Raw genomic sequence first — 24,976 nt, forward strand, 5'->3', positions numbered from 1 at the left:
CACACTGCCCCCACACACAATCCCCAAACAAAACCTCTCTCCCTGCTCCATATCAGATTGTATCAAATCTGAAAGCATGCAACTATCTTATAAAAAAATGCTACCTACACTATACCTATGACCCTTCCTATTTAATCCTCTTTTTCTTACAGTTCTAAGAGCCTTGTAGCTGCTTTTTGAGTAAACAGCAATCTAAGAGCTGAGCTGTGCCATTCAAAAAGCAGGAAAAAAATCACTCTCTTGCACCAGACTGATTTGGAGACATAGTCAGTATATGACATTGCTAAACATCAGCTTTTCCATATAAATCCAGCCTGACAAAGAAACCACTTGTACTGCAGAATTATTTGCCTTCCCTTCTGAAAATACATCTGCTTGGCAAATTTTCACTTAATGAGTGAAAAACTGGAAAATAAACAAGTACTCATCCACCTGGTGCTTCGCTTACCACAAACATATTTTTCTCCATGTCACAGGTTACCAAAAATTGCCATGAAAATATGTAGATCATATCAACAACTGTTACTATACAGAGGCAAAGATTTTCAGATTTTGCATTCACTCTTTAAACTCTGCAGCATGCTTGGTGGAACACTGGCCTTCACTTTAAGTATTTGATTTTGTGTTAATCTCCACTGGAACTTAAATTAATGCACGTACCAGTTCCTACAAGGCAATATCCATCTATTCAAAGTAATACCTTGATTAGAGCCTAAGACTAGAAATGAATGTGGGCCATTTGTGTTTCCAGTTGAGATTTTTGTTACTGTTAAAGCCCTAATTCAGCTTTCAGTGAAGTCTCACAAACAACTCTGTCACAGAATCACAGAATCACAGAACGTTAGGGATTGGAAGGGAGCTCAAAAGATCATCTAGTCCAATCCCCCTGCCGGAGCAGGAACACCTAAATGAGGTTACACAGGAAGGCATCCAGGCGGGTTTTGAAGGTCTCCAGAGAAGGAGACTCCACAACCTCTCTGGGCAGCCTGTTCCAGTGCTCTGTCACCCTCACTGAGAAGAAGTTTCTTCTCAAATTTAAGTGGAACCTCCTGTGTTCCAGCTTGTGCCCATTGCCTCTTGTCCTATCATTGTTTGTCACCGAGAAGAGCAGATGGGGCAGAGTTCTGCAACACAGGGAGAAAACAAATGGGCAGATGAAGTCCCTCTCCACATGGGGACTGCTAGTGAACCCAGTATATCATTGTTTCAAGAGTAGTAATGAGGACTCCAAAATCAGTACCACCATGGCAGGCCAGGTGGCAATACCCAACTCCAGCAGTGTGAAATCCGTATGTGAACAATGGATGCAGAGGAGGTCGCAGCCTGCGACAGGGATACTCAAAAAGGCTAGTCGTAAAGATCTGACTCATGAGTGGGCTGCTGTCCAGTCTGTTAACTACAAGCTTTTAGGCATCCTTTACACAGCTTCAATCTTGCTTGCTTGGATATTGGTAATACTTAAGTAGCACTGAAGACAGGATAGCACATTTATGGCCCAGAGTGAAGGGCAATGAGTATCACAGAATTATAGAACCAGAGAATCATTTATGTTGGAAACTTGAAGATCATCAAGTCCAACCGTAAACTTAGCACTGCCAATTCGCACTGCCAATTCCACCACTAAACCATGTCCTGAAGTGCCACATTCACACATCTTTTAAATACCTTCAGGGATGGTGACTCAACCACTTCTCTAGGCAGCCTGTTCCAATGCCTGACAACCCTTTTAGTGAAGAAATTTTTCCTAATATCTAATCTAACCCTCCCCTGGCACAACTTGAGGCCATTTCCTCTTGTTCTATCACTTGTTACTTCAAAAAAGAGACCAACACCCACCTCGCTACAACCTCCTTTCAGGTAGCTGTAGAAAGTGATAAGGTCTCTATGGGCAGGGACACCTCCCACCAGACCAGGTTGCTCAAAGCCCTGTCCAACCTGGCCTTTAACACTTCCAGGGAGGGAGGATCCACAACTTCCCTGGGCAACCTGTGTCAGTGTCTTACCACCCTCACAGTAAAGAATTTCTTCCTAAGATCTAACCTAAGTCTACCCTCTTTCAGCTGAAAACCATTACCACTCGTCTTATTGCGATATGCTCTTGTAAAAAGTCCCTCTCCAGATTTCCTGTAGACCCTCTGCAGGTACTGCAAAGATGTTTTAAGGCCATCCTACTACAGTGCACATTGCTGCCTCTGCAGCAGCTGGGTAGGGGCTCAGCCACCGCCAGTCCTCTATCACTTTCAGGATCTGTTCTCCTGTTTCTCACTGACCATGCTCAAAAGAACCGGTCATTCATCTTCCAACAAATTGCATGACTGAATTCATGAAACACTGCTTCCCATTCCTAATTCCTTTTTGCCAACATCCCTTTCAGGAAAAAATGCTGCATGCCAAGGTGACTGATTTATATTTCATTTTGAAAACAGGAAGTAAAGGGATTAAAGTTGGGGATTAGAACACTTACTCTTTACTGCATTTTTCTGCAGAATAGTTTCTTAGTTGCCATGGGCACTGCTCACTGACCCTTAGGCCCTGAATGCACTTCTTTTTGCATTAGTGACATCTTTTAAATGGACTTCATAGAGAACAAATGAGGGAAAATATCCTTATGTTCAACTGCTCTCAAAGAAAGAAAATAGATTTGCTTCCTTTTCAATCCATTCTCTCCCTTTTGCAGTTTTAACAGTGAAATCTGAACTAAGAGTCTGTACAACAGCAAGTGTAACCTGAAAGATACAGAAACAAACTGGATTCATACTGTAGGATCCGGCTGTTGGCTCCCCACAAGGCAGATGTTCACAAACAGAACCGTTTCTCCAGATTAATATAGTCACACAATGGACAATGTCATTGGTAACTAGCTTAGTTCTCAAATAGCCTGCTGAAATACCAATGATGTAATGCTCTAACCCTCCCTGGCTTCCTCCTGCCTCATCAATTAAACATTCTGAGTTAGAAAAAATAAAAAAGAAGTGAATTTATTTCCCGAAAGAAACACACTAAGCATTGTGTTTATTTATTCACAAAAAAGTCTAGTTCAAATACTGAGAAATGAAAGAAAATGAACGGAAAAGCTGTAAATAAGTGTTGCAAAATGAAAAAAACCCAAAGATACTAGCTAAAGAAAATCACCAGACATTGTTTTCTATTCATGTTCTCCACTAAACCTAAATGCCGGTGTAAAATCTTGTTTATTACAAAATCTTTAAACAAACTGGTAGCTTCATTGATTGTATCGTACAATCAATATATAGTCACAATAAAAAAGCCTGTTTCTACTGTAAAACAATATAAACAATGAATAATCAAGAAGTGTGTGGCCCTGCAAGAAGCAAGAGCTTTGTAGTATTTTGCTGAGAAAATAATTTATTTGCTGACTTGACCCACAAAACACAAAGGTAGACAATCTCTCAAAACTTTATAGAAAACTCCACATTAAAATGTAATTTCCAGAGAAATACTGTTCAATAGTCTTTAAACACTTTGGTTTTTCTCACATTGCTCTTAATGTTTTCATTGTAATATGGACAGGTTTATATACATGATATATAATGGGGCTCTAAGACAGAAGAGTTGAACTGCTAGAAAAGGGAGATAAAATGACTAGGCCTCAGAAGAATTCAGTTATTAAGATATGCCTCTAAAGCTAGAGATTTTATATCCCCTTTTTGCTAATATGAGGGCTGCACAGTGGCAGAAGAGTGATATCTGCAGGATCATTACTAGCTGTGCAAGGTGGCTTCTGTAAAGCCCCTCGGTTCAGATGGGAATCCTGGTCATGGTCAGCAGAGGCCACTCTGCAAGGCAGTTCCAGGAACTGCTTTGGCCAGACAATACACATCCTTATTTCATTATTTCTCACGTGCTCCACACCTGGTGTAGGCTGTTTTGCTATACTAGCCTCTAATACAGTCTGAAGTAGGACTCGATATGGCTGAGGTGTCATACAGCCTGTTCCATCTCAGTACCTACAGCGTAGCACCTTTTCTTCTCTATTCTAATCAGGAAAAGTATTCTGAAAACTTCCAGCCATTGTAAACTGATTGGTTTGTGAAAGAGCAATAAATGCAACATGCAAGAAATAATGCACAAATAGCGGCAGGATTAGAGAGACCCTGATTGCCTGTCCTTTATTCCTTGTCATCTCAATAACACCTGAAAAGATCTCCTTCCAACCAGACATCACAGGAACAACTCTTAGAAGAGTCCTTCACTGGGAGAATGTTTCGACAACTCCCCAGAAGCCACTATTCAATCATCGTTTTACAACTGACCAATCTGTGTCAAAAAGATCATTAGGCAGCAATGAACAAAGCTGGAAGTCTTATCGCTCGAGATCACACCAACCCCTCCATTACTTTGTGATTTGGTAGATGTACCATATACGTTACAATGAAAAAAAACCTCCACCAAGTGTAGACAACTTTCAAAAATATCCTTTGAACCACCTTTCCCAAAGCTATACCTCTGTGATACCTGCTTTCTGGCACAGACAGTACAAAAATTCTGTCCCAGAAAAAGCCAGAAAAATAGACATAATCACAATTGCTGTGTTAGACTACGTACAAATAAAATAAATAAATTAGGAACATCATGTAGTTAAGACTAAACACTGCACACTCTAGTTGATCTGTGCTTCTCTGCATAGTATTGAAAAATCCAGTAGAGATCTGTGAGTATCGTTTACTGTGTTGTGCATCTGCTGAGGTGTTAAGCTATTTGGTTGGGTGAATCCATGTGTGGTTTCCTCAAGACCCATTTGAATGAGCTAAGATGATGCAGGTTTCCAGGAGACAGACAGCTTACAGAAGCAACGCTCAGGTATGCATTTAATATCTTAGAGCTTGTCTGTACAATGTATCTGAACCATAACTAATTTAGACAAGATCAAAGACACGGTCTGGGCACTGTTAAAACTGGTGAAAAGTCAAAGTCTGATCAGCTGAAAGACAATATTATTTGGTATAAATTGCCTTTCAGTTCAAGGCCCAGACTAAGACTTTTATATTCCCTTTAGCTACTATTGTTTATCTGAACTGCTTGAAGTATCTTTTCTTTTTTTCCACAAAGATGAAGCTAACCGGTTGTATCTACTATTCTTCAATTAAATAGAAACAACCTTTTAAATCTTTTCTTCTTTGGCAGGACACACTAGTTTAAAGACCTATTATACATGACAACAGTTATTCATTGATAAAATTACAGAAAATTAAAACTTTAACTAAGAACATAGCCACTCCATTGTTCAGATGATAAGGCAGATGTTACCAAACAGATCCTGTCCTTGCCAAACAGCAGTAGGAAATAAAAGTAAACTTTTGTCCTTTTTTTAATTATCTCTTATCTGTTTGAAAATCTACTTTTTAAAAAGCCAGAACCTTTAAAAGGACATTATACTCTGCAGATTTTAATTACAAGATCTACAAAGCCAGTGGAGGGTCAATTCCATTCACAGTGGGACTTGCACTGTAATACTTAGAAGTGAATTAAATATTTTCTTTAGATACACAAGTACAGATTTCTTCAGCAAGACTCCTGAAGCAATAGCAAATTGTTTTTCATGCTATACTTCTATGAAGAAAATAATGTTCTCATACTTGTGCAAGGCTGAGTGCTAGATCACACAACAAACGTACCTTCATGAAGAACATAATGGTAGTATTTGCCTTCTATATTGGTGTCAAATCTGGATATGGTGTCATACTGGATATGTAATAGTGCAGGCTCTGGATTTTGTAAATGATATGTTGCATAATTTCATTTTCACTAACTTCAATAAAAAGACTTACAAACTAAAAAACCTAGAGATTCATATCTTCGAGTATCATCAGTTCACAGATGAAATTTCCTGTTTACTGAAAACACCAAGTATAACCAACTGAAAATAAGCTTACAAGTAGTGCCCTATTTTTTGACTAGTCAGAGACTCCACAGAATGACTCAAGGAACAAAATCACTCAGTTGTGTTGAAGATATCAAAACAAAGCTCTCAACTGTAGACTTTCTTATTAAAGCTGTTCTATAAATAAGAACTATGGGATCTAATAGGCATAATGATTCACCCTGACTTCAAATACACAATATTTCTACCATCAACAGCTGCAGCTAATATTACAGACTGGCAATTTTCAGAATCAGTCTATATTCAGGGGGAAAAAGTATCAGTGCATACATGGTTTTAAGATTTTATGAAGTCAGAAAAGTGTTAGTGTTTCATAAGAAGAAAAAATGCTATGAAGATTAGTTGAAACAACTACCTGCCTCACTAATCCTTAGGTTTTCCGAACCGTTTTTTCTGATTCTCTGCACTTCCACAAAGCAAGCCAAGTAACTATACTGTTTTTACTGGGTATTTGAAAGAAGACAGAAAATAGCAATTTCAATCCATTAATATTTTTCCCTTGTCCTTTCCTTTCAAAAATCCTGCATGTTTACCATTGATCCTAGGAAACAATCAGTTTAGACTGTTATAGTCTCTCTGCATATAAAAGCTGCTGGTTCAGCCAGCCAGTTTCCCAAAAGGAAGATGAAATCCAGGCACAGCCAGAAATTTTAACTTTTTAAAATAAGAAAGTAAGCACTGCTTTTATCCCACCAAAATATTTCAGAAGTACAGACTGAATATTATGATGGATAGAGATTATACCTAAAATGTTATGCTAGACATTTTCAGCATCTGTCCCCAGGTGTCTGCATGGTATTTGTGTACATGTTTGCCCTCACGTTTATGAAGAATTTTACAAATTATACAAAGATGATTAAAGCAGGCATGGCTCTCTTTACTTTCCTGCTTTCCTTTGAAAAGTAAATGAGAGTTTATTGTACTATTCACTAAACTGCTTGCATTAAGTGTATTTGTGCTGGGATCTTCTTGGTCTAAAGGATTTCACCCCATTACTTGCAGAGATTCACAGTTAAGTGTATTTGGTGCATGGCCAGAGGCTGGGGGTTGGGAGGAGGAGGGGAAAAGTGGATGCCTTAGAAGATTTGCAGAAAAGGTGTTTTTGCCTTACACAGTAAGCCATAAGCATATATCAACATAAGTTGCTAAAAATAATTCAGAGATAGAAATTTATCTATATCACAATGTGTAATCCAACCCTACCTTAGAGGGCCAAGAAAAGAGTCAAAGCTTTGAAGACAGATCTAGAAAATTGGGCTGAAGACTCAATGTAATGTTTAGCACAGCAAGCAGCTGATTCCATTGTTACAATATACTTCATCTTGCTATTTTAAGTCTACGCAACTTCAAAGACACATTTGCAGGTACAGTCTTGGAGAGCCAGCAACTTAAGACACCACAAGAATGTCAATTGGTGTGTAGGGGGAGGTTAAAAGGAGGATTAAAAGCAGTCAGGCACGATATATTAAATGAATCCATGACTAACAGAGTGGGACAGCAAAGGGTTTCAGACTCTTCAACAGAATAGATCCCTAGGGCTGGAAGTATTACTCCGCTGTGCCTTTATCACTTTGGAATTTTATGGTTATTTCTGATGAATTCACATTTTTGTAAAGACATTTTTGACATTAAGGCACTTTTCACTTTTAATTAAAGCCATAAATAACCTTAATTCTGCATTAAAAGGTTTATTGTTTCTTGCTTTTTATTATTATTACTGCCAGGAAATATTTCAAATACCAAAGCATGATGTTAGTTAGCAATCAGAAGTTCTCAGAGGTCCAGTAACTATGCTGTACCTTGTAAACATAACACATTGCAAGCTTTATCAATGCTTTAAGTATCTGATTTAATAGATGTCACAATTTTTCGTTTCTTTTGTTGAGGTTTGGCTTATCTCCCCCTTCCATATATCAATGTATCTCAGGTGACCAATGAGCATAAATAAATCCTTATCAACCAGGAAGGACAAAATAAGCAACTTGAAGTCTAAAATGTGACCACAGAGAGACAAGTGATGAGTAAAAAGGGCCAGGTTTAAACTGGCACAAAGAAGGAATGAAAAATGAGAAAAACCAAGTAGTGAATGAAATGCAGGAAGGAAAATCTTACATAGTATTGCAATCTGACAAAATGAGAGAAAGGAGATAACACATTATTTCACTTTCAATGGCAGTAATGTTACAGTGCAGTTTTAATACCTGTATTGAGGTCCATTATGACAGCTGTAGTTGAGACATCACACACAAATTTTTCAGAATGCAACATCTTGATCAATATTTATTTTATATGCTTGTAAAAGTGGCTGAGATGCCCTCCTGGGACAGTCAGGGCAGGTCTCACAGACCTCTTCTGGCAGTCCTGCCTGTGGGCAGCATGCACAGGAGCAAGGCACCCAAAGAACTACTTATTAATGTGAAAATGAAAGCTCAGTCACTTTGTCTCTGATACAGGAGTGGGCACCCGTAAGTTTAAAGGAAATTCCTCAGGAATACTACATGCCAGTCCTTCACAGGCTGACATGCAGGTCTCTGCTGCTACGTCCTGATTCAATAAACCACTGAATCAAAACTTTATTCTTGAATTTGTATACTGCAGGTTTAAAGACTGCCACTTAGTGCTTCCAGTGTTGTACAACGCATTTGCTACTTTCTATGAATGGCCGTGCATTTAATGTTAAAACTTCTAAACTATAACTTGTTTTACATGGGACTGACATTACTGCCAGTAATTAATAGGAGATAGGGTGAAAAATGCTCAGAAAAAGGAATTATTCCCTTAGGTCAGAATTCAGCTCTTCAAAAATGTGCTTTTACATATAAACAACTGTTGACTCGTGGACTTGCCATCTTCAGGGAACCTGCATTGTGAAATGTCTTGGTATTTGGAAGTGTTTGGCATATGGAAATGTAATTTAGAGCTTAAACACACATACTGTCCATCTGCCCTCAAATTCCATCCTTACATCTGAGACTGGCCATATAAACTGGATTTTGTATTACTATGTATTTACCAGGTGAGAGAACTCTTAAAAACAAAAATTTCTGGTTTCAAAAATTATTTTTCATTTGCCTCCTTATGTATGTTTAGTGATTAATCATCACATCAGAAAATAAAAACATTAAAGCAGGCAACCTCATTAAGTCAAAGATTAAGTTACCATCTATATAAGAACCATGTCTATTACTTCCCATTAACATTTTTTCTAATCAACAGTCTGAAATCAGCACAGGTACTTGAAGGTACATTGAAACATCTAATATTAGAACACTGACTTCTCCACGTAAGATTTACACGTCAACATGGGAGAAAATTTACCTTTTTCCTGACTTGTAGGTCTTTGGAGGAATGTGCTTTCACATGCTTTCTCAGGGAACTTGGATCTGTGTAACGTTTAGTGCATCCTGGAATCTGACATGCATACGGTTTCTAAGTGAAAAAGAAAAAGGATAAAGCAGTTGTTGCATCACGCAATATTTTAATTCAAGATAATCCCTTCTGAGCCTTGGGATGCTGCAAATCACATTACTACAGAATAAAAATTTACATTATTACAAGCAGTATGCTTGGTAACTTATTATAAAGAGAAAGGAGGAAAGTAAGGCTTGTAAGGAAGACAAACCAAAGGAAAGCTTCCATTATGGCACCTTTCACTGTTACCTTTTTTTTTTTAATCAGTACAATGAATATTGCTAGTTATACTCACAATTCTTCCACCCTCAGAGCAATCTTTGGCTTAATCAGAAATTACATTCTTTAGTGAATCAGGTAAAGAAACTGCAGTAAAGGCCCAGATAGACTGTTTAGGATTACAGAAGAATCTGCTTCAGAAAAGAGAACAAGAAAAAGTGTTAGTTTACTACATTGCAAGGAGAGCAAGCAAAAACCAAAGCAAGCATTGAATATTGAAGTTTCAAAAATATTACACACTAAAATACACATTTTAATGTGAAGTACAAGATCATCTCCTTCAGCTCACATTTTCTAATAACACATGTCATTTTAGAAAGGTACCAGTCCTAAAATACCTTTATAGTTTTCTTAAAAGAAAGCCCAATAAATCTAACTCACAAAATAAACATAAATCTCTATAAATGTCTCCTTCTCCCTGTTCTAAATTGTCTGTCTTCCCTGATGACTTCTAGGTCCACAATACAGAATATTAAAAGAACATCAACTGTTTGCTGAAACTAGCTATTTTGCAATTTAGCCATTTATGTTTCACAAAGCATTTCTGAAAAGACCTTGTACAAATGATTAACTTACCAGTGATTCTAGTGACTATTTGATATAGATAATTTCAGTTTTGTGACAGCCATTTAATTCAAATGGCATTGTTCTCATTTTCTTTCTGGACTTCTGCCTTTTGGAAACTGCTTGTCTCTGACAAAACATGATCTTTTATTACTAAACAGAAGTTTTTAAACAAAACTCAGCTGTGACTCAACAATTCGTTCGCATGAAAATTTTTGGATTTATAAAACTATTCTTCCTCTCTTGAATTTCTGGTACATGTCCCAGCCTTAAGTTTGACTGAGTTTTTGTCAGAAAACAGCAGTTACTACTGCAGATGACTTCTGTCTCTTTGCACAATGACAGCAGGTTCCCTGAAGCTTGCCAAAGTGAGAGCAAGTTCCTGCCTCTACCTGTCCATGGAGCTGTGGCCTTTTTGTCAACTAGTCTGGCCCATCTTCATCCCTGCTCACATTACTGGGTCACTTCTGAAACAGCTTAAACAGCCTCATCAGACACCTCACCCTCCTATCTCTAGGGTTATGGGCTACCTGCCACCACCAAGTCAGAGGAAAGGAGCACATGGTCTAATGTAAAGGGGACTGCAGTGTGACTTCTGCTTCCTTACAGTGTCCAAGTGTGTCCTCTGGTGCTTGGCGCGGTCGCTGCTGTTGCTGAATGCTTTCTGGCAGCCAGGGTGCTGACAAAGGTAAGGCTTTTCACCTGTATGGCTCCTTAAGTGAATCTTCAGATTTTCTAGTCTGGAAAAGGCTTTCTTGCAACCCTCAAACTAGAAAAGAAAAAGACATTATTTGAAAGGGAAGTACACACAGCAAGCTGCAACAGGAACCACTGAGCGGGAGGGTGAAAAGGGCTTGCAGGGACCTCCACCCTGCTGGGGCTGGATGTCTCTCCAAAGCTGAGGAACGTCTGGCTTCTCAGTGTGGGTGGTGCTCCAGGGTTTGAACCATTTAGACCATAGGAATGTGTTTACCCTACCTGCACATGGCAGATTTAAGAAACAATGTCGTACTCCCATTTTATAGATGGGATACTGAAATTGAGAGAAACCGGTCAGCTCCAAGTGTAGGACACTCAGCCTATCTGGGAAACACAGCCCCAGCCAATGCTCCACATAGCACACAGAAAGCAAAACAGTCACCGCGGGGTTTTGAAGTCCCGTGCTAGGTACCATCTTCTCAGCTATGGGCTTTTTGAGATATTAGCAACTGAGCTGAACACAGGTATATCTCAGTGCCAAACCAACCCACAGAGTACAACAAAATCACTCAGGAAACGTCAGCCTGCTCTGCCTTGCTGATTGTGCTGTGAAAACTAAAATTATTTTTAAATGTTTCTTTACCTTTATGCCATAAGTAAATGTATGAGGTATTAAAAATAACAGAAGCCCATCAAAATAGGATTCAGTGCCTATGGGTAATCAATAATCATGTGGCACAGTATTTCTACATGAAATCAAGTACTGCAGAGAATCCCATGTTTTTATGAGCAGAAAATCAGTTCATCTATCACGTTCCCATAATATACTCCATCCTAAGAGAAACTTAAAAACTTCAGTTCTATTTGACATCAGCTTTTTTATCTACACTTGATTTCAATTAGACATGAATATTTATGAATATTAATGAGAAGTATAGGCTTTTTTTATTCAGTTAAGATCAATTAATCTCATTAGTTTGAGCTGCTGCATCTTCCACTGTTCAACATCTGAAGAATCTGCTGTATAACATGCTACTTTGCAGTTCCTGTATAGTTGCAAAAATAATAATAATGCATTAACACAGACGTTAAACGTTTCTAACGCTAACACAAAATCTTCCAACATTGCTTTTTGTATTCACTCACTTAAAAAGAAACAGGCCACTTTTCACTGATGCTAGAATAATGCAAATAAATTTTATAATATATTATTCGGTGCATGTATGGTTACAAAAGCACAGGTAGAAAAACACTGACATAATTCTGACCATAATTAGCATGTCACAGATCTCTATGACCCTCAAAAAGAGAAAAAACAGGATATAAAATTTTCATCACTTTCTTTTAAGCACTTCAGGATTGTGATTAATTAATCTGGAGAGTTACAGCTTCAAAGATTAAGTGCCAAACAAACTGGGGAGGCTGAATTTCTGTACAGCACTCCCTAACAGCTTTGGCTTAGTTTTAGCAACAGAAGGAAATATAAACTGAATGTTGCCCAGGAAATCACAATATATAGGAGAAAAGACACATTACCTAAAAAATAGCAATATTAAAATCAAGCTTAAGAAATTAAAGCTTGAGAAAGGGGAAGAACCACCCTCCACTATAACATAACTGCAATTTTATCTTCCACGCACATCAATTTCAGAACATTTCTCAACCCATGAAGATTTTTATTTATATCCCATGTCTCTGTCCAGAGCAAAGTTAACAGTGCTTTTCAGATTGTCCAATTTTGATAATGAAACATTAATTTGTGCTTGTACATATAGTGTTGCCTTTATATTTATGAAGGTTTAGTATGCAACCAGAACATTGCTGCAGGTGTAAAACCATTTTTACTTTTAGGGAACTGTAATTAGAAAATAATAAGAAAATTTTAGACATATATCTGTTACAATTGCCTAAATAAAAATATCACTTTTTTAAGGCAGAGTGGAGAAAGCATAAAAAAACTGTGACAACTAAAAGACTGATATAACAAGATGCCTTCAAGAAGCAAAATAATTCAAGAAAAAATAACAAAGAAACCTACTGATCAGCGTATCCTACCTAAACAAGTTATTATTTCCTATTAAAATAATTTTTAAAACCCCATCCATTCTAGTGACTGTAACTAAGCTGTACATAAGCATGAAATAAATTCTAATATTTCAAGCAACCAGCAATTTCACAGGGTGAAAGTTCATTGAAAAAGTTCTAACAGCAACCCCTCTGTTTTGTTTATTTCACAACTTATTAAGCTTTGAATCTTCAAGCATACAAACAAAATGTGTAAATAATTGCTTATATAATTGCAAAATTAGAATTGAATTTAACTGAACAAAAACATTTATCTGAGCAGAACTGGGGAATGCTATCCTACAAATTTAAAAACTGTGATTTCTGAAGTCTCCTGCATTGCTGATCATAACCTGGAAGAAGAGAAAACAGTCTGAAGTACTCCCTCCCATTCCCTCCACAGCCTTGAATTACTGTGTGTTGTATTCACAAGGCAATATATAGTTGTGTATTGCAGAAAAGTTCATTCTAGCAAAACACTGAAACTAAAAGCCTGTATTATTAGAAAGCCTATCCTTAAACAACAGTTAATGAATGTTTACTCTAAAAACAAGGCTATTTGAAGTCTTGGGAATCTCTGATGCTTAAGATAAAAGGATTAAAAATCTATTCTTTCCTACAACATAGAACATACGTTCTTTCCTGATAATTAGATTTCAATTTAAGTATTCCAGGAAATATTACAATAAACACTTAACACCCGCTTGGTTGATATGGTGTGACTGGTGGATGTTGTCTACTTGGGACTTCTCCAAGGCTTTCAACATGGTCCCCCACAGTCTCCTCCTTGAAAAACAAACAAACTACAATGTACATAAGTGGTCTGTGTGGTGGGTGGGATCTGGCTGATGGGCTGTTCCCAGCGGGAGGTAGTAAATGGTTTATTCTCTAACTGGCAACCAGTCACAAGTGGGGTCCCTCAGGGATCAATATTGGGCCCAACGCTATTTAACATCTTCATTAGTGATCTGGATGTTGGGATCAGGAGCTCCCAGATGAAGTTTGCTGATGACACCAAAATGAGAGGGGTAACTGACACTCCAGAAGGAAGAGACATCCTCCAGGAAGACCTGGATGAGTGGGCTAGCAGGAACTGTATGAACTTCAACACGGACAAATGTAAGGTCTTGTATCTGGGAACACATAATCCAAGAACGCAGCTGAGACTGGGTTCCACCTGGCTGGAGAGCAGCCCTGTGGAAAGGGACCTGGGGGCCTTGGTGGATGACAAGCTCAACATGAGCAAACAGTGTGCGGCAGCTGTAAAGAAAGCCAACAGGATGCTGGGTTGCATTAAAAAGGACATCACCAGCAGAGACAAAGACTCAGCACTGGTCAGACCACACCTTGAGAACTGTGTCCAGTTTTGGTCCCCGCTATCCAATAAAGATGCAGACAGGCTGGAAAGGGTCCAGAGAAGGGCCACGAGGATGATCAGAGGATGGAAAGACCTGGTGTATGAAGAAAGGCTGAGAAACTTGGACCTGTTCAGCCTTGGGAAGAGAAGGCTTAGGGGTGACTTTATCAACATGTACCAGTACATAAAGGGTGGTGGCTACCAAGAAGATGGAGACTCCCTTTTCACAAGGAGTCACATGGAAAGGACAAGGGGTAATGGACACAAGTTGCTTCTGGAGAGGTTCTGACTGAACTCCAGAATTTTTTTTACCATGAGATCAATCAGACATTGGAACAATCTCCCAGGGGAAGTGGTAAATTCCCCTACATTGGTCAATTTTAAGAGGCAGCTTGAGAGGGTGCTGACTCATCTCATTTAAACTATACTTTTACCTTGAGAGGTTCGACTAAATGATCCTTGTGGTCCCTTCCAACCTGGTAATCAACTACTCCTGATTAAACCAGATTTTTCTGAAGTATTATATGGGGAATCAATTGTGTAATGTTTTCCTAAGCTGCAATACAGAAATCATAGTTACTTTTTTTTTTTTTGTTGCATGCAAATTGAAACCATCTCATAAAGAAAATTTCCTCTCTGTACTTGGGAGTTATTTTTTAAAACATATTTAGTTGAGTGTCCATAAGCATGTTTACTTTACTTTTTTATAAAGACAGTGGTCAAAAGAAACAAACAATGTATTTATTTAAGTATTTATTTGGTTTATTTAAATGTATTTATTTGTGTTCTCAGGAGTATGCTGTACATGTTTGTATCCACAGAGATGGTTCAGTGTACTGGGCAACGATCCTGTAAGATTACAATATAATTACATAGATTTATATAAAATAATCTGTGCAGCAGGTAAAGCCCTATGCACTTCTGATCCCTGTCAGGGAGTTAGACCTGCGCTATGAAATACTTTTAAACCCTTACACTGTAGGAACAGCATGGCAATACCTAAGTGAATATTTTACCATTTGTAGCAGATATTCAGTGAACAAGTGTTTAAGAAATCAGTCAATTTTCACTGTAAATTATCTCAGTTGATCACCAGTGTGTTTAACAAAGATTGAATACCTTGCTTGGGCAAACAATATCTGTCTGAGATCTGGTCCATACACAGAAAAGTACCTAGTCTTGATTTAAAGTCAATGACAAACAGCCCAGCTTCCTCTTTATCCAACTACCCCCTAATACTACCTGGTATGCAAAATCTTCACTTTTTCCTATTTGAATTTGTTTTACTTCAGCATCTAATGTGTTTTCTTTAGTACTTTTCTGCTATGTTAATGTCTAAAGTAATTTAAAAGTTAACTTTGGATTCTAGGTATTTTCTGTTATCAAGTCACTTAACTTTCTTCCAAATAATTTATATATGCAAAATATGCATTTATATAAATTGATATATTATATATAATAAATTGATATTTCATATATAAATTATTTGCTTTCTCATTATAAACAATACTTTCTCAGACCTACTTTAAAATTGATTCTAAAACCAAAACAAATAAAAAATACTCTTAGAAATACTGACACATGAGCAGTATTTGATTTTACAGTAACGGTTCATCCAATATACAACATAATCATAGAATCACAGAATCATCAGGTTGGAAAAGACCTTTAAGATCATCAAGTCCAACCATAACCTGTCCACTACTAAGCCACATCTCTAAGCACCTCATCTACACGTCTTTTAAATGTTACTGTCCTATTCTGATATTTTCACATTTAAGCCCTTTATATCTTTTTTTAATTTGAATCAGTTATACACAGTGATCCTCAAATTGTTTACACCATCACTGCATTTGGTGGAGGATCATCCTTTATTTTTTAATTGTGAGGGATAACCATTTCTTTAGTTTATTGTCATGTGTCTGGAAATATTTATGGGATATCATAATGAATGCATTTCATTACATATTCCAAATCTGGTCTCTCTCAAGGTTACGGGGAGAGGGGTGTTTTTCCTTTTTAAATTTGGCTTTGCTAGACTTCAACTTTCCTATAACCATTAAATTGCAATAGCTGGCTTTTTGTGTATCAAGAGCTAGCAAGTATCTACACAAAGTCTCAATAAAAAACCTAGATACTTCAGAGACAGAATATATTTTGTTCTTCAATAAAACAGAATACATGCTCTCAGAAAGTTAGTTGTGACCTATGTTTGATGGAAAGGTGAAGAACTGTCCCAGTTGCTGCTAAACTAACCTGGAGGAAATCAACCCCACACTATGTACACACCCAGAATGTACTAAACAATGCTTCAAATACATTCCTGTACAGTTGTAAAATACCAGTTCATTTGGCTTAGTAACCTGTTCAGTCACAGTGAGTCTTTGAGGATGCAAAAACAGAAGAAGAAAGTACACCCAGAAAATTGGATACATATCTGAGGGGAGAAATTCCTCCCTGATTTTATAAGGTCAACAAGATAAGAAGCTTCACCCTAGCAAACATGCTTTCCATGAAATAGTATCAAAATAAGCAACATCTCTACCTTCCATGCCTCTTCTTTATTAAGCACAATAGATGCTACTTCTGGTCCCAGGACACATGGTATCGTAACAGTGTGGGACCAGGCATTCTCCACTACATTCACTACATGCACACACGAAGGAAAATGAGCAGTTTCACAGATGTACAGTTCAGACCAGCTCTTCCTTTGCCAGCTAACCCACAGTAATCCATGACAGACTGCACATCAACACATAGATGCATACTCTAAAAACACTACACACAATATGATTTGGTTTTCCATTAGTAATTTCTGTGGTCTCCTCCTAACTACTTCTGCATTCACATGGAATAAGAAATACAGGATAAATATTCCAGTAGTAGTCTTACCAGTACTAGGCATTCAGATAACGTGACTTTTCTGAATCAAACCCTCTTTTTCACTCATTCAAGGATCGTTGTTAGCCTTAAGTCATAGCATTTTACAGAGGGCTTTCATTACAGTTAGTAAAATTAAATTCCCTCCCAAACTCACTTTTTGCGAGGCAGAATTTCTCATCTTGTAAACAAAAGCTACGTCTTCATTTCTGCTTGTGTTGCTTTGCATTTTGCTGTTATTACAGCGCACATTTTTCTAATGCAGTAATTCAGCGAAGTCCATCAGATCACCTGCACTCAGTATTTGACAAATGCACAGAGTTTACCTACTTAGTATCACTATTTTGAGAACAAGTGAAGCACTCTTTATCTAATATGTGTCCTACTAATGGAATTTAATACAAAAAACTTAAAATCATAGAATCATTTAGGTTGGAAAAGACCTTGAAGATCATGGAGTCCAACTGTAAACTTAACTCTACCAAGCCTATCGCTAAGCCATGTCCCCAAGCACCATGTCTAAACATCTTTTAAATACCTCCAGGGAGGCTGACTCAACCACTTCCCCAGGCAGCCTGTTCTGGTGCTTGATAACCCTTTCAGCAAAGAAATTTTTCCTAAAAACCAATTTAAATCTCCCTTGGTGCAACCTGAGACCATTTCCTCACATCTGCTCACTTGTTACTTGGGAGAAGAAACTGAGACCCACCTCACTACAACCTCCTTTCAGGTAGTTCCAAAGATCTCCCTCCACATGAGGCTCAAAAAATGTCATATGGTTCAAAAATGTCATGTGGTTCAAACTTGAAAAGTTTTGAAGAAACCCAATTATAGTGCATACTGTCTTTTTCACCAGCAGTATTTTATATTCCATTCCACACTGATCTCTATCAGCAATGTGACAAAATTAAGTGCAAGACCCCTTTTGGAAACAACATATATGCCTATGATTCCACATTTGTATTACATGTAAGATCCATTAATTAACAAATTATTAATGAATAATATTTGCCTATTTTTAAATATTCTGTGCTTATAATTTACCATTTTGTTTCATGTTTTTTTACAGTCAAATATCAATACAGAAACATAGCAGTAGTTTTCTACTTTTTCTTTCTTCCATCCTAGACTGCAAAAGTAAAAGCTTGGTAACACAAGGTTCCTCAAAGAACTGATGGACATGGGACAAGAAAATGAAACAAGTTAGGCTCTACAAAGGTGAAGAAGGATTCCAAGACATTTCATGCAGCCTTCTGAGTCTTTGGAAACAGAAGCAGATAACTTGATATAACATGTGCTGAAAGATCCAAACCAGTATGAGTCTGCCTGCTTGAAGACAGTATAAAATGTTGCCTCACGCAGATGTACTGTCTGGACATGGACCTGATCCCATTCACAACAGCAAGTTACGGCCTGAGATTGCTTTGACAAGCTGCTTTACTTGCTTACTTTAGTAATATCCCTAAGTTGACCATAAGCATGACAAATAAAAGTTTTAAATTCTAGACCTCAGATAAAGTTATCTGAATGAAAATATAAGTAATTTCTGAATTTTTGGGAATGCTGTCATATGTGAATGCATATACAGAAATGGAGGGAATTATATCCCTAAAACCTATACAGGAAAAAGTAAATCCAGAGTAGCATATACATAAGGCCCCAAACCAAATCTTTGAATTGTTCAGTAGTGAAGTAGCATTTTTTAAAGTTTTATTAGCAGATAAAGGACAAATTATTTTTTTAACAATGCCTTATGTCTATCTGTCAATTACTGTTGAATGCTTTGCTATGTTGACCAGGTAGGCTCTTTTGTGTCAGCATCAAGGCAGGTGGTATGACAAGGACAAAGTATCTTTACCCTGCTTTGCATTTATCACAAAAACAGATGTAAAAGCTGTTCTTCATATGACTTTCAAACAAGAATGATGCATTTCAAGCATTAATTAATAGTCTTTTAAAAAGCATTTCCCTTTCTCAACAGCGTTAGCAGGGTGCTGCTCTGCAAGAGATGTAAGCGCTTTCAAAAATTTGAATGTAAGACTTTATATAAAAACCTTTTAAATAGCTTTTTATTCCCCCATACTCTCCTGCCTGGCAATCTTGTGAAGGACACGTAATTAGTGTCAGACATCATTCAGACTGCTGACATCAGGTGCTCACCAAGAAGAAGGCTGCATGCCGCAGCTGAGATTTAAAAGCCCAGGTTCATTTCATATAAAATAAGTGCTGTGCTTTTAACCCTTAAAGTGTTTAAATGGAGAAAAATATAGTATTCAGAGCTGCACTTCAATATAGTGCAACCACAGAATACATTTTGTGACACAGTGACTGAAAGCTTTGGTGGATGCACAGCGCTTTTTTAAGGCTGTATTTTCCTCAAAGCTATGCAAAGGCTGGGATTTATTTTCTGCTTTTATAGTTAAGCTTATGAAATTATACAATGTTTTGGAATTCTTTTCTCCTGTAAATAATGACATACTATGTTTATATGTGTTGCATACAATTACAGTAGGCGCTTGTTTTATACTCTTTGTACTTCCTACTTTAAGCTAAAAGGCTTGTTATACTCAATAGATGTACAAGAAAGTTCATACTATGAGTCGGATGTAAGACTTACAGGACTAGTCAATGTTTATGGATGCAAGGCTTATATTTAAAGAGCTTTTGATTAAGGAGTACATAATGCTTTGTGTCTCTGTGAATAGAACAAGATTATTAAACTATGTCCTAATCCGCTATCAGTTTTCCAATACATCCATCTTGTTGGGTATATTTTAAGTAAGAAGAGCTACACACTGCCAATACAACTGAAAAATGCAAAAAATAAATGGGGGAAAAAAGGACATCTTAACACAAAGCAAAAAAAGCTACACATTGGTTAACATATGGGAAACTGAATTAGGCTCCTCTTCCAGACAGACGCACAAGAGAGGCTGGTCTCTTCCACTCTCTTTGAACAATATCTCACTTTATCAGTCACACTGTACACACTTGGCTGAGTATTCTCACATGTAGACAGATTATTTGAGTTTATCAACAAAATCTAATTTCCACCGGAACAGCAGATTAAGGATGCCACCAAATTGCAGTAAAGGTGGAAGAGGAAAACAGGTAAGGAACTGTCCCCACATACAATAACCACTTATTCTCAGAGCTCTCTTTACAGGTGGCTCTTTATATTTATTTGTTCTTGATAAATATAGCATGCTTATTTCTCCTTTTAATTTCAAATCTCTGGACATCTTCATACTTTTCACATTCTAGAGATTTGCACCACACCATATACTCTTACTGTTTAGGTAACACCATGCTTAAAGACACACATACATCAGCTGAAATGAAGCACAATACATTGAACGATATTTATCCCCTGAAATAGTGGCATCAAGAGATTCATTCACCATGGAGATGTTTCTTTTTTTCATCAGTTTTAGTAAGCATGGCCATTTCAGCCTTAGAAGCCATTTCTGTTGCTGTAGAGAAGGTAAATATTATGACAAGTCCCTTCAAAAGAAACTATTATTGAGCACATCAGCTGCTACTGATTCAAAAATCATATGCTACAGAACCTACTAGAGGAAGAATTAACAATTTGGAATTCTTTCATTGCTTCCTTTTGGAAGACAGTGCTCCAGCTTTTTTTCTGGTTGTTTGGGTTTTTTTTGGCCAGTGTGTTTGTTTGTTTAGGGTTTGTTGTTGTTGTTTTGGGGGTTTTGGGGGGTGTTGGGGGTTTTGTTTGTTTGTTTGTTGGTTTTGTTGTTGTTATTATGGTTTGGGCTTTTTCTCCCTTCTTTCTGAACCTTTTCTAAAAGGTTGTCTTTGATCCTCTTCTAACTGAGGGCACCATCTGTATTAATGCACCTTTCTCTACTAAAAGCCAATACGGTTCTAAAACTGTTCATCAGTATAACAGCTACTACTATTGCTAAACCTCAGAGAAGTCATCTAGATTTTAATACTTCTTCCTTCTAGTAAACTTGTAGGATCTAAATAATGTTTCACTTCCTTGCAGGTATTTTAAAAAATATATGGATGAACATTAACTTCCCCTCCGATACAAATTCAAACATTTAGCTTCATCTCATTTCTGTAGTTTAGATCTCTATAGGATCCAATGCCAGAGATACACTATAAATTCAGACCATATGCTTTCAAACACAGAGATGGAGTGTAAATCACATTCTCACTGGGAAGATTCTGTTGTTTTAGAGCATCTTGCTCTTTGCAAATTTAACAAAGGACTAAATTTTGATCTCTATTACTCCTGGGGGGAAATAGGGAATAAAAGATCAGGGAACCTCTGAAACCGTAGCCCAAACAGGAAAGAAATATGAGTCTAGGAGGTTCTTCCTCATCAAACTCCATGTCCAAATTCAGATTATTCATGATTAATTCTATTTTCGATAAATAGAAATAGACTAGAAATAACTATACATAGAAATAGGAATATCCTATCCTATCCTATCCTCTCCTATCCCATCTATAACCATGCAAACTCCGGCTGAAAAGTTCAAACAAACATGCAAGCTATTCTACAAATACTGTCAAAGTATTTCTTCTTACAGTTACTTGAAAATACATCACTTAATTGTAATTTTCCGCAGAAAAAATTATATTAGAAACCGGAAACCACTAAGGTTATCTTCTAGACTAGAGTATTGATAAACTCTCACACTTAAGGTACATAGCTCACAGCTGACATTGCAAAACTTTTAGCACAGCTATATACACACCTAGGAACGAGATTTCTTCTACACAAGGCCAGCTGCTATCTGTCATAGGCTGTCTTAGTCAACTCCACTTATTTACAGAGCCAAAGATCATTTTACTTACTTTTTTTTTTATTTGAAAAAGCCATATAGATCACTGCCAAGAGCAAAATAGGCAGTGAGAGATTAATTTGATCTTTCATGAATGCAGCATTTGCCTAGAGAAAATATGCCAGAGCACAGCAGAACATGTCCATAAACACTAACATTGTGTCCAAAGAAATTATGTACTTCAGTTATCCTGGAAAAATAAGTTTGAATGGCTCCAATTTTGACAAACACTGATGTTAATTAAAGGTCCTGGTTAAAGAAATTTTATTAAAGCAAAACCATACAGCATAATTTAATTGGTTGCTTGTTTATGTAAAGTGCTGTTCAACTTAGAGCATCTGAGACAGAAAAGGATGCATCCAGGAAGAAGCATCATTAGGAGAATGAAATATGCTTAGCTAAACCCTGACTTGCATTTAGAAGTTCAAGGTTCGCTGGAAAAATGCACCAAACAATACACCATAAAAGCCAGCTCTCTTAATTGTAATACAATATTTACATATCTGCTACACTTTTTTTTCCCTCCCAAATTGGCTCAATCATATGTAACTTCTTACATTAAAACCAATATTAATTTACACATATAAACAGAATACTTCACTGTTAAAAATAACAGAGGATTAAACTGTGTTGCTCTTCCAGTTTGTAATGGTGTGAGGACTACCTTTTTCCAAGTAAGCTGTCTCATATGGATACACAGAAGCATACAGTTTGATTTCAAGAAACAATGTCTTAGATTCTCCATTATGCAACACAACCTCATCAGGGGACAGAGTTTTTTGCAATTTCATATGACAGAATTTATTTTACATTTTTCCATGAGGGAGGCAATATTTATTCTTGAATGTTTCTTGCTGAATTAATGAGAATTTCAAACCATTCAATCCATGATGTATTTATGGTCCACTCAGTTCATAATATAGAACGGACTGTTTCTGTTACACTCTGGCAGAACCAAGAAATACTCAAAAAGATAGAAAAACCTCTTGGAAAACAGTTATTTTTAATTTTTTTCCTCTGTATTATTAGAAATACATAAAAGCACATCAGTGAACCAACTAATCTCAATTGGCAAAGAAACAATAAGGAAACCGGAATCACACCACAAACCTATGAAAAAAATAAGGCTAAAAGTAGGATTTTTTAAAAAATTTAAATTCTGTATTTTGACAAAAAGAATGTATTTTCTTCTAAATTTAAAGTAAATATATTATCATAGCCTTAAGTCCAAAGAACAGGCTTTCCAACTTTCTTCAGCTAGTTCCTTCTGAACTATGAAACTTCAAAACAGACATCATTTTCATTCAATGCAAGCCTTCTGCTTCTGTTACAGGGTTTAACTCTTTTTATTCATTGAGTAATTCAGGTGTTTCACAGTGAAACAGTAAAAGGAATTTAGCTGCAATGACAGAGCCACAACACTGTTTTAAGACCATCACTGTGCAGTTGTAACATTTAATTTCACAGGAGATGGTACTTTTCCATAGTTAAAGGGAAATTAATCCCTTCAACGCCTATGCGAGAAAAGAGGGAAAACATGACTCCTGCCCTACACAAAAGACCTGAGGCCAAACGTACAGTGCAATGGATGTGGCCATACAGTGAGAGTGAATATGTATAATTTAACTAAGCAGCCTTATCTCTGACAGCAATAATATTTTGTAATAAATGTGAAGTGGTGAACAAAACATTATAGGGGTTGTGGTCCCAAGATTAATCTCCTTTTAAATAAATTATTCCAGAGTTTTATTTCTTGCACTCCCTTTTAGTATATATTTTTGAAACATAATCTGTGCATCTTTATAGCTACCACTATCCACTTGGATACATGGCTATAGAGGGGCCTATCCTCTAACTGTACCGATAACTTCGAATTTCCATCTGTTTGGGGAATAGTCATGACACATACTTTTTTCTGCCTCTTTTTTGTAACACTCACTCTAACATGATAATGCCGTTTCAGTTATTTTTCATAGGAAACTTTAATCCTCACAATTGTACAAAAGAAACAAGCCAAACAAAAGCACGTTACCTTCTGATATTTCTAACTATTTGGAGGCATGTAAAGCATGCAGAAGTTACAATCGTGGCTATATTCATCAGTAAATATTCAACATTTTCTAATACTTCAAGTGGTTAATATGGGCTACAGTTGTATCACATTCACTTGAATGGTCTGAGGCATCCAGAATACACTCTGTAGTATTTAAAATCCAGCCCATGTACCCAAAAACTAGCAATTAAAAAACATAACTAGAAAATTAATAACAGGAAAAAAATCACATTATAATGTTAATTTTTATGAATTACAGAAGTTTTAAAAACTTCTCAATTAAAATTTCACAATTTTCAAAAGAAATATGCCATTGCAAAATAAAAACAGAAGTTTTATATTGAAAGTGTGAAAATTATTTCAGACTTTTCCCATTGCTTTCTTCCTAATTTAGCTAAGGCAGCTTTCTGATGCTGACATGAATCTGTTTATTGCTTTTATTAGCCCTTAGTTGCATTTCCCAATAAATAAAATATTCATCGAAAATACTGGCTCAGGAACAGCAACAACAATTCTTACAGACACCAAAGGGGCAAATCCCTTACCAAATAGTTTTCCTCCAAAGAAATAAACACACTACTTTTAAATCAGTTTAATACATGCTTTATTAAAAAGTGCTCAGATTAGTATCTGTATGGCTACTGAAAAACTATGGAACAGAAAAGTCCTCAAAAGTTACTGTTCAGCAAAAAAATGTAAGCAAATGAAAACAGAACAAATATGAATTCTTAAACAATCTTAACGTGGCTGTATTACTGCCAGATCACACTATAACAGTTCTGTCATAATAACCAGGTCCCAATTCTGCATCCCTTGAATATGCACCACTTCCACTGAAGTCAGTGGGAATTTTGGATATGCAAGGAATGTAGAATTAGTTTCTTAATCCTTAGGCCACAACCCATGATAATTATAGTGCCTCAACTCATAATATTGCTGGGTGAACA

At 36.8% G+C, this 24,976-nt stretch overlaps 1 protein-coding gene across 1 annotated transcript in view; it reads right to left on the reverse strand.

The window, feature by feature from the left end:
* LOC104547047 (zinc finger protein GLIS3-like) overlaps positions 1 to 10,925 on the reverse strand; it is a gene marked incomplete at its 5' end in the record, with an annotated part of 33,009 nt that extends 22,084 nt beyond the window's left edge. The window contains 2 exons of the mRNA XM_010192598.1: positions 9,221 to 9,331; positions 10,764 to 10,925. Of these exons, the coding sequence (XP_010190900.1) occupies positions 9,221 to 9,331; positions 10,764 to 10,925 (273 nt within the window). The remainder of the gene's footprint in view (positions 1 to 9,220; positions 9,332 to 10,763) is intronic.
* Between the last annotated feature and the right edge of the window lie 14,051 nt (positions 10,926 to 24,976).

This window comes from Mesitornis unicolor, unplaced genomic scaffold, assembly GCF_000695765.1.
Source record: "Mesitornis unicolor isolate BGI_N332 unplaced genomic scaffold, ASM69576v1 scaffold31849, whole genome shotgun sequence".
Classification (NCBI taxonomy): Eukaryota; Metazoa; Chordata; class Aves; order Mesitornithiformes; family Mesitornithidae; genus Mesitornis; species Mesitornis unicolor.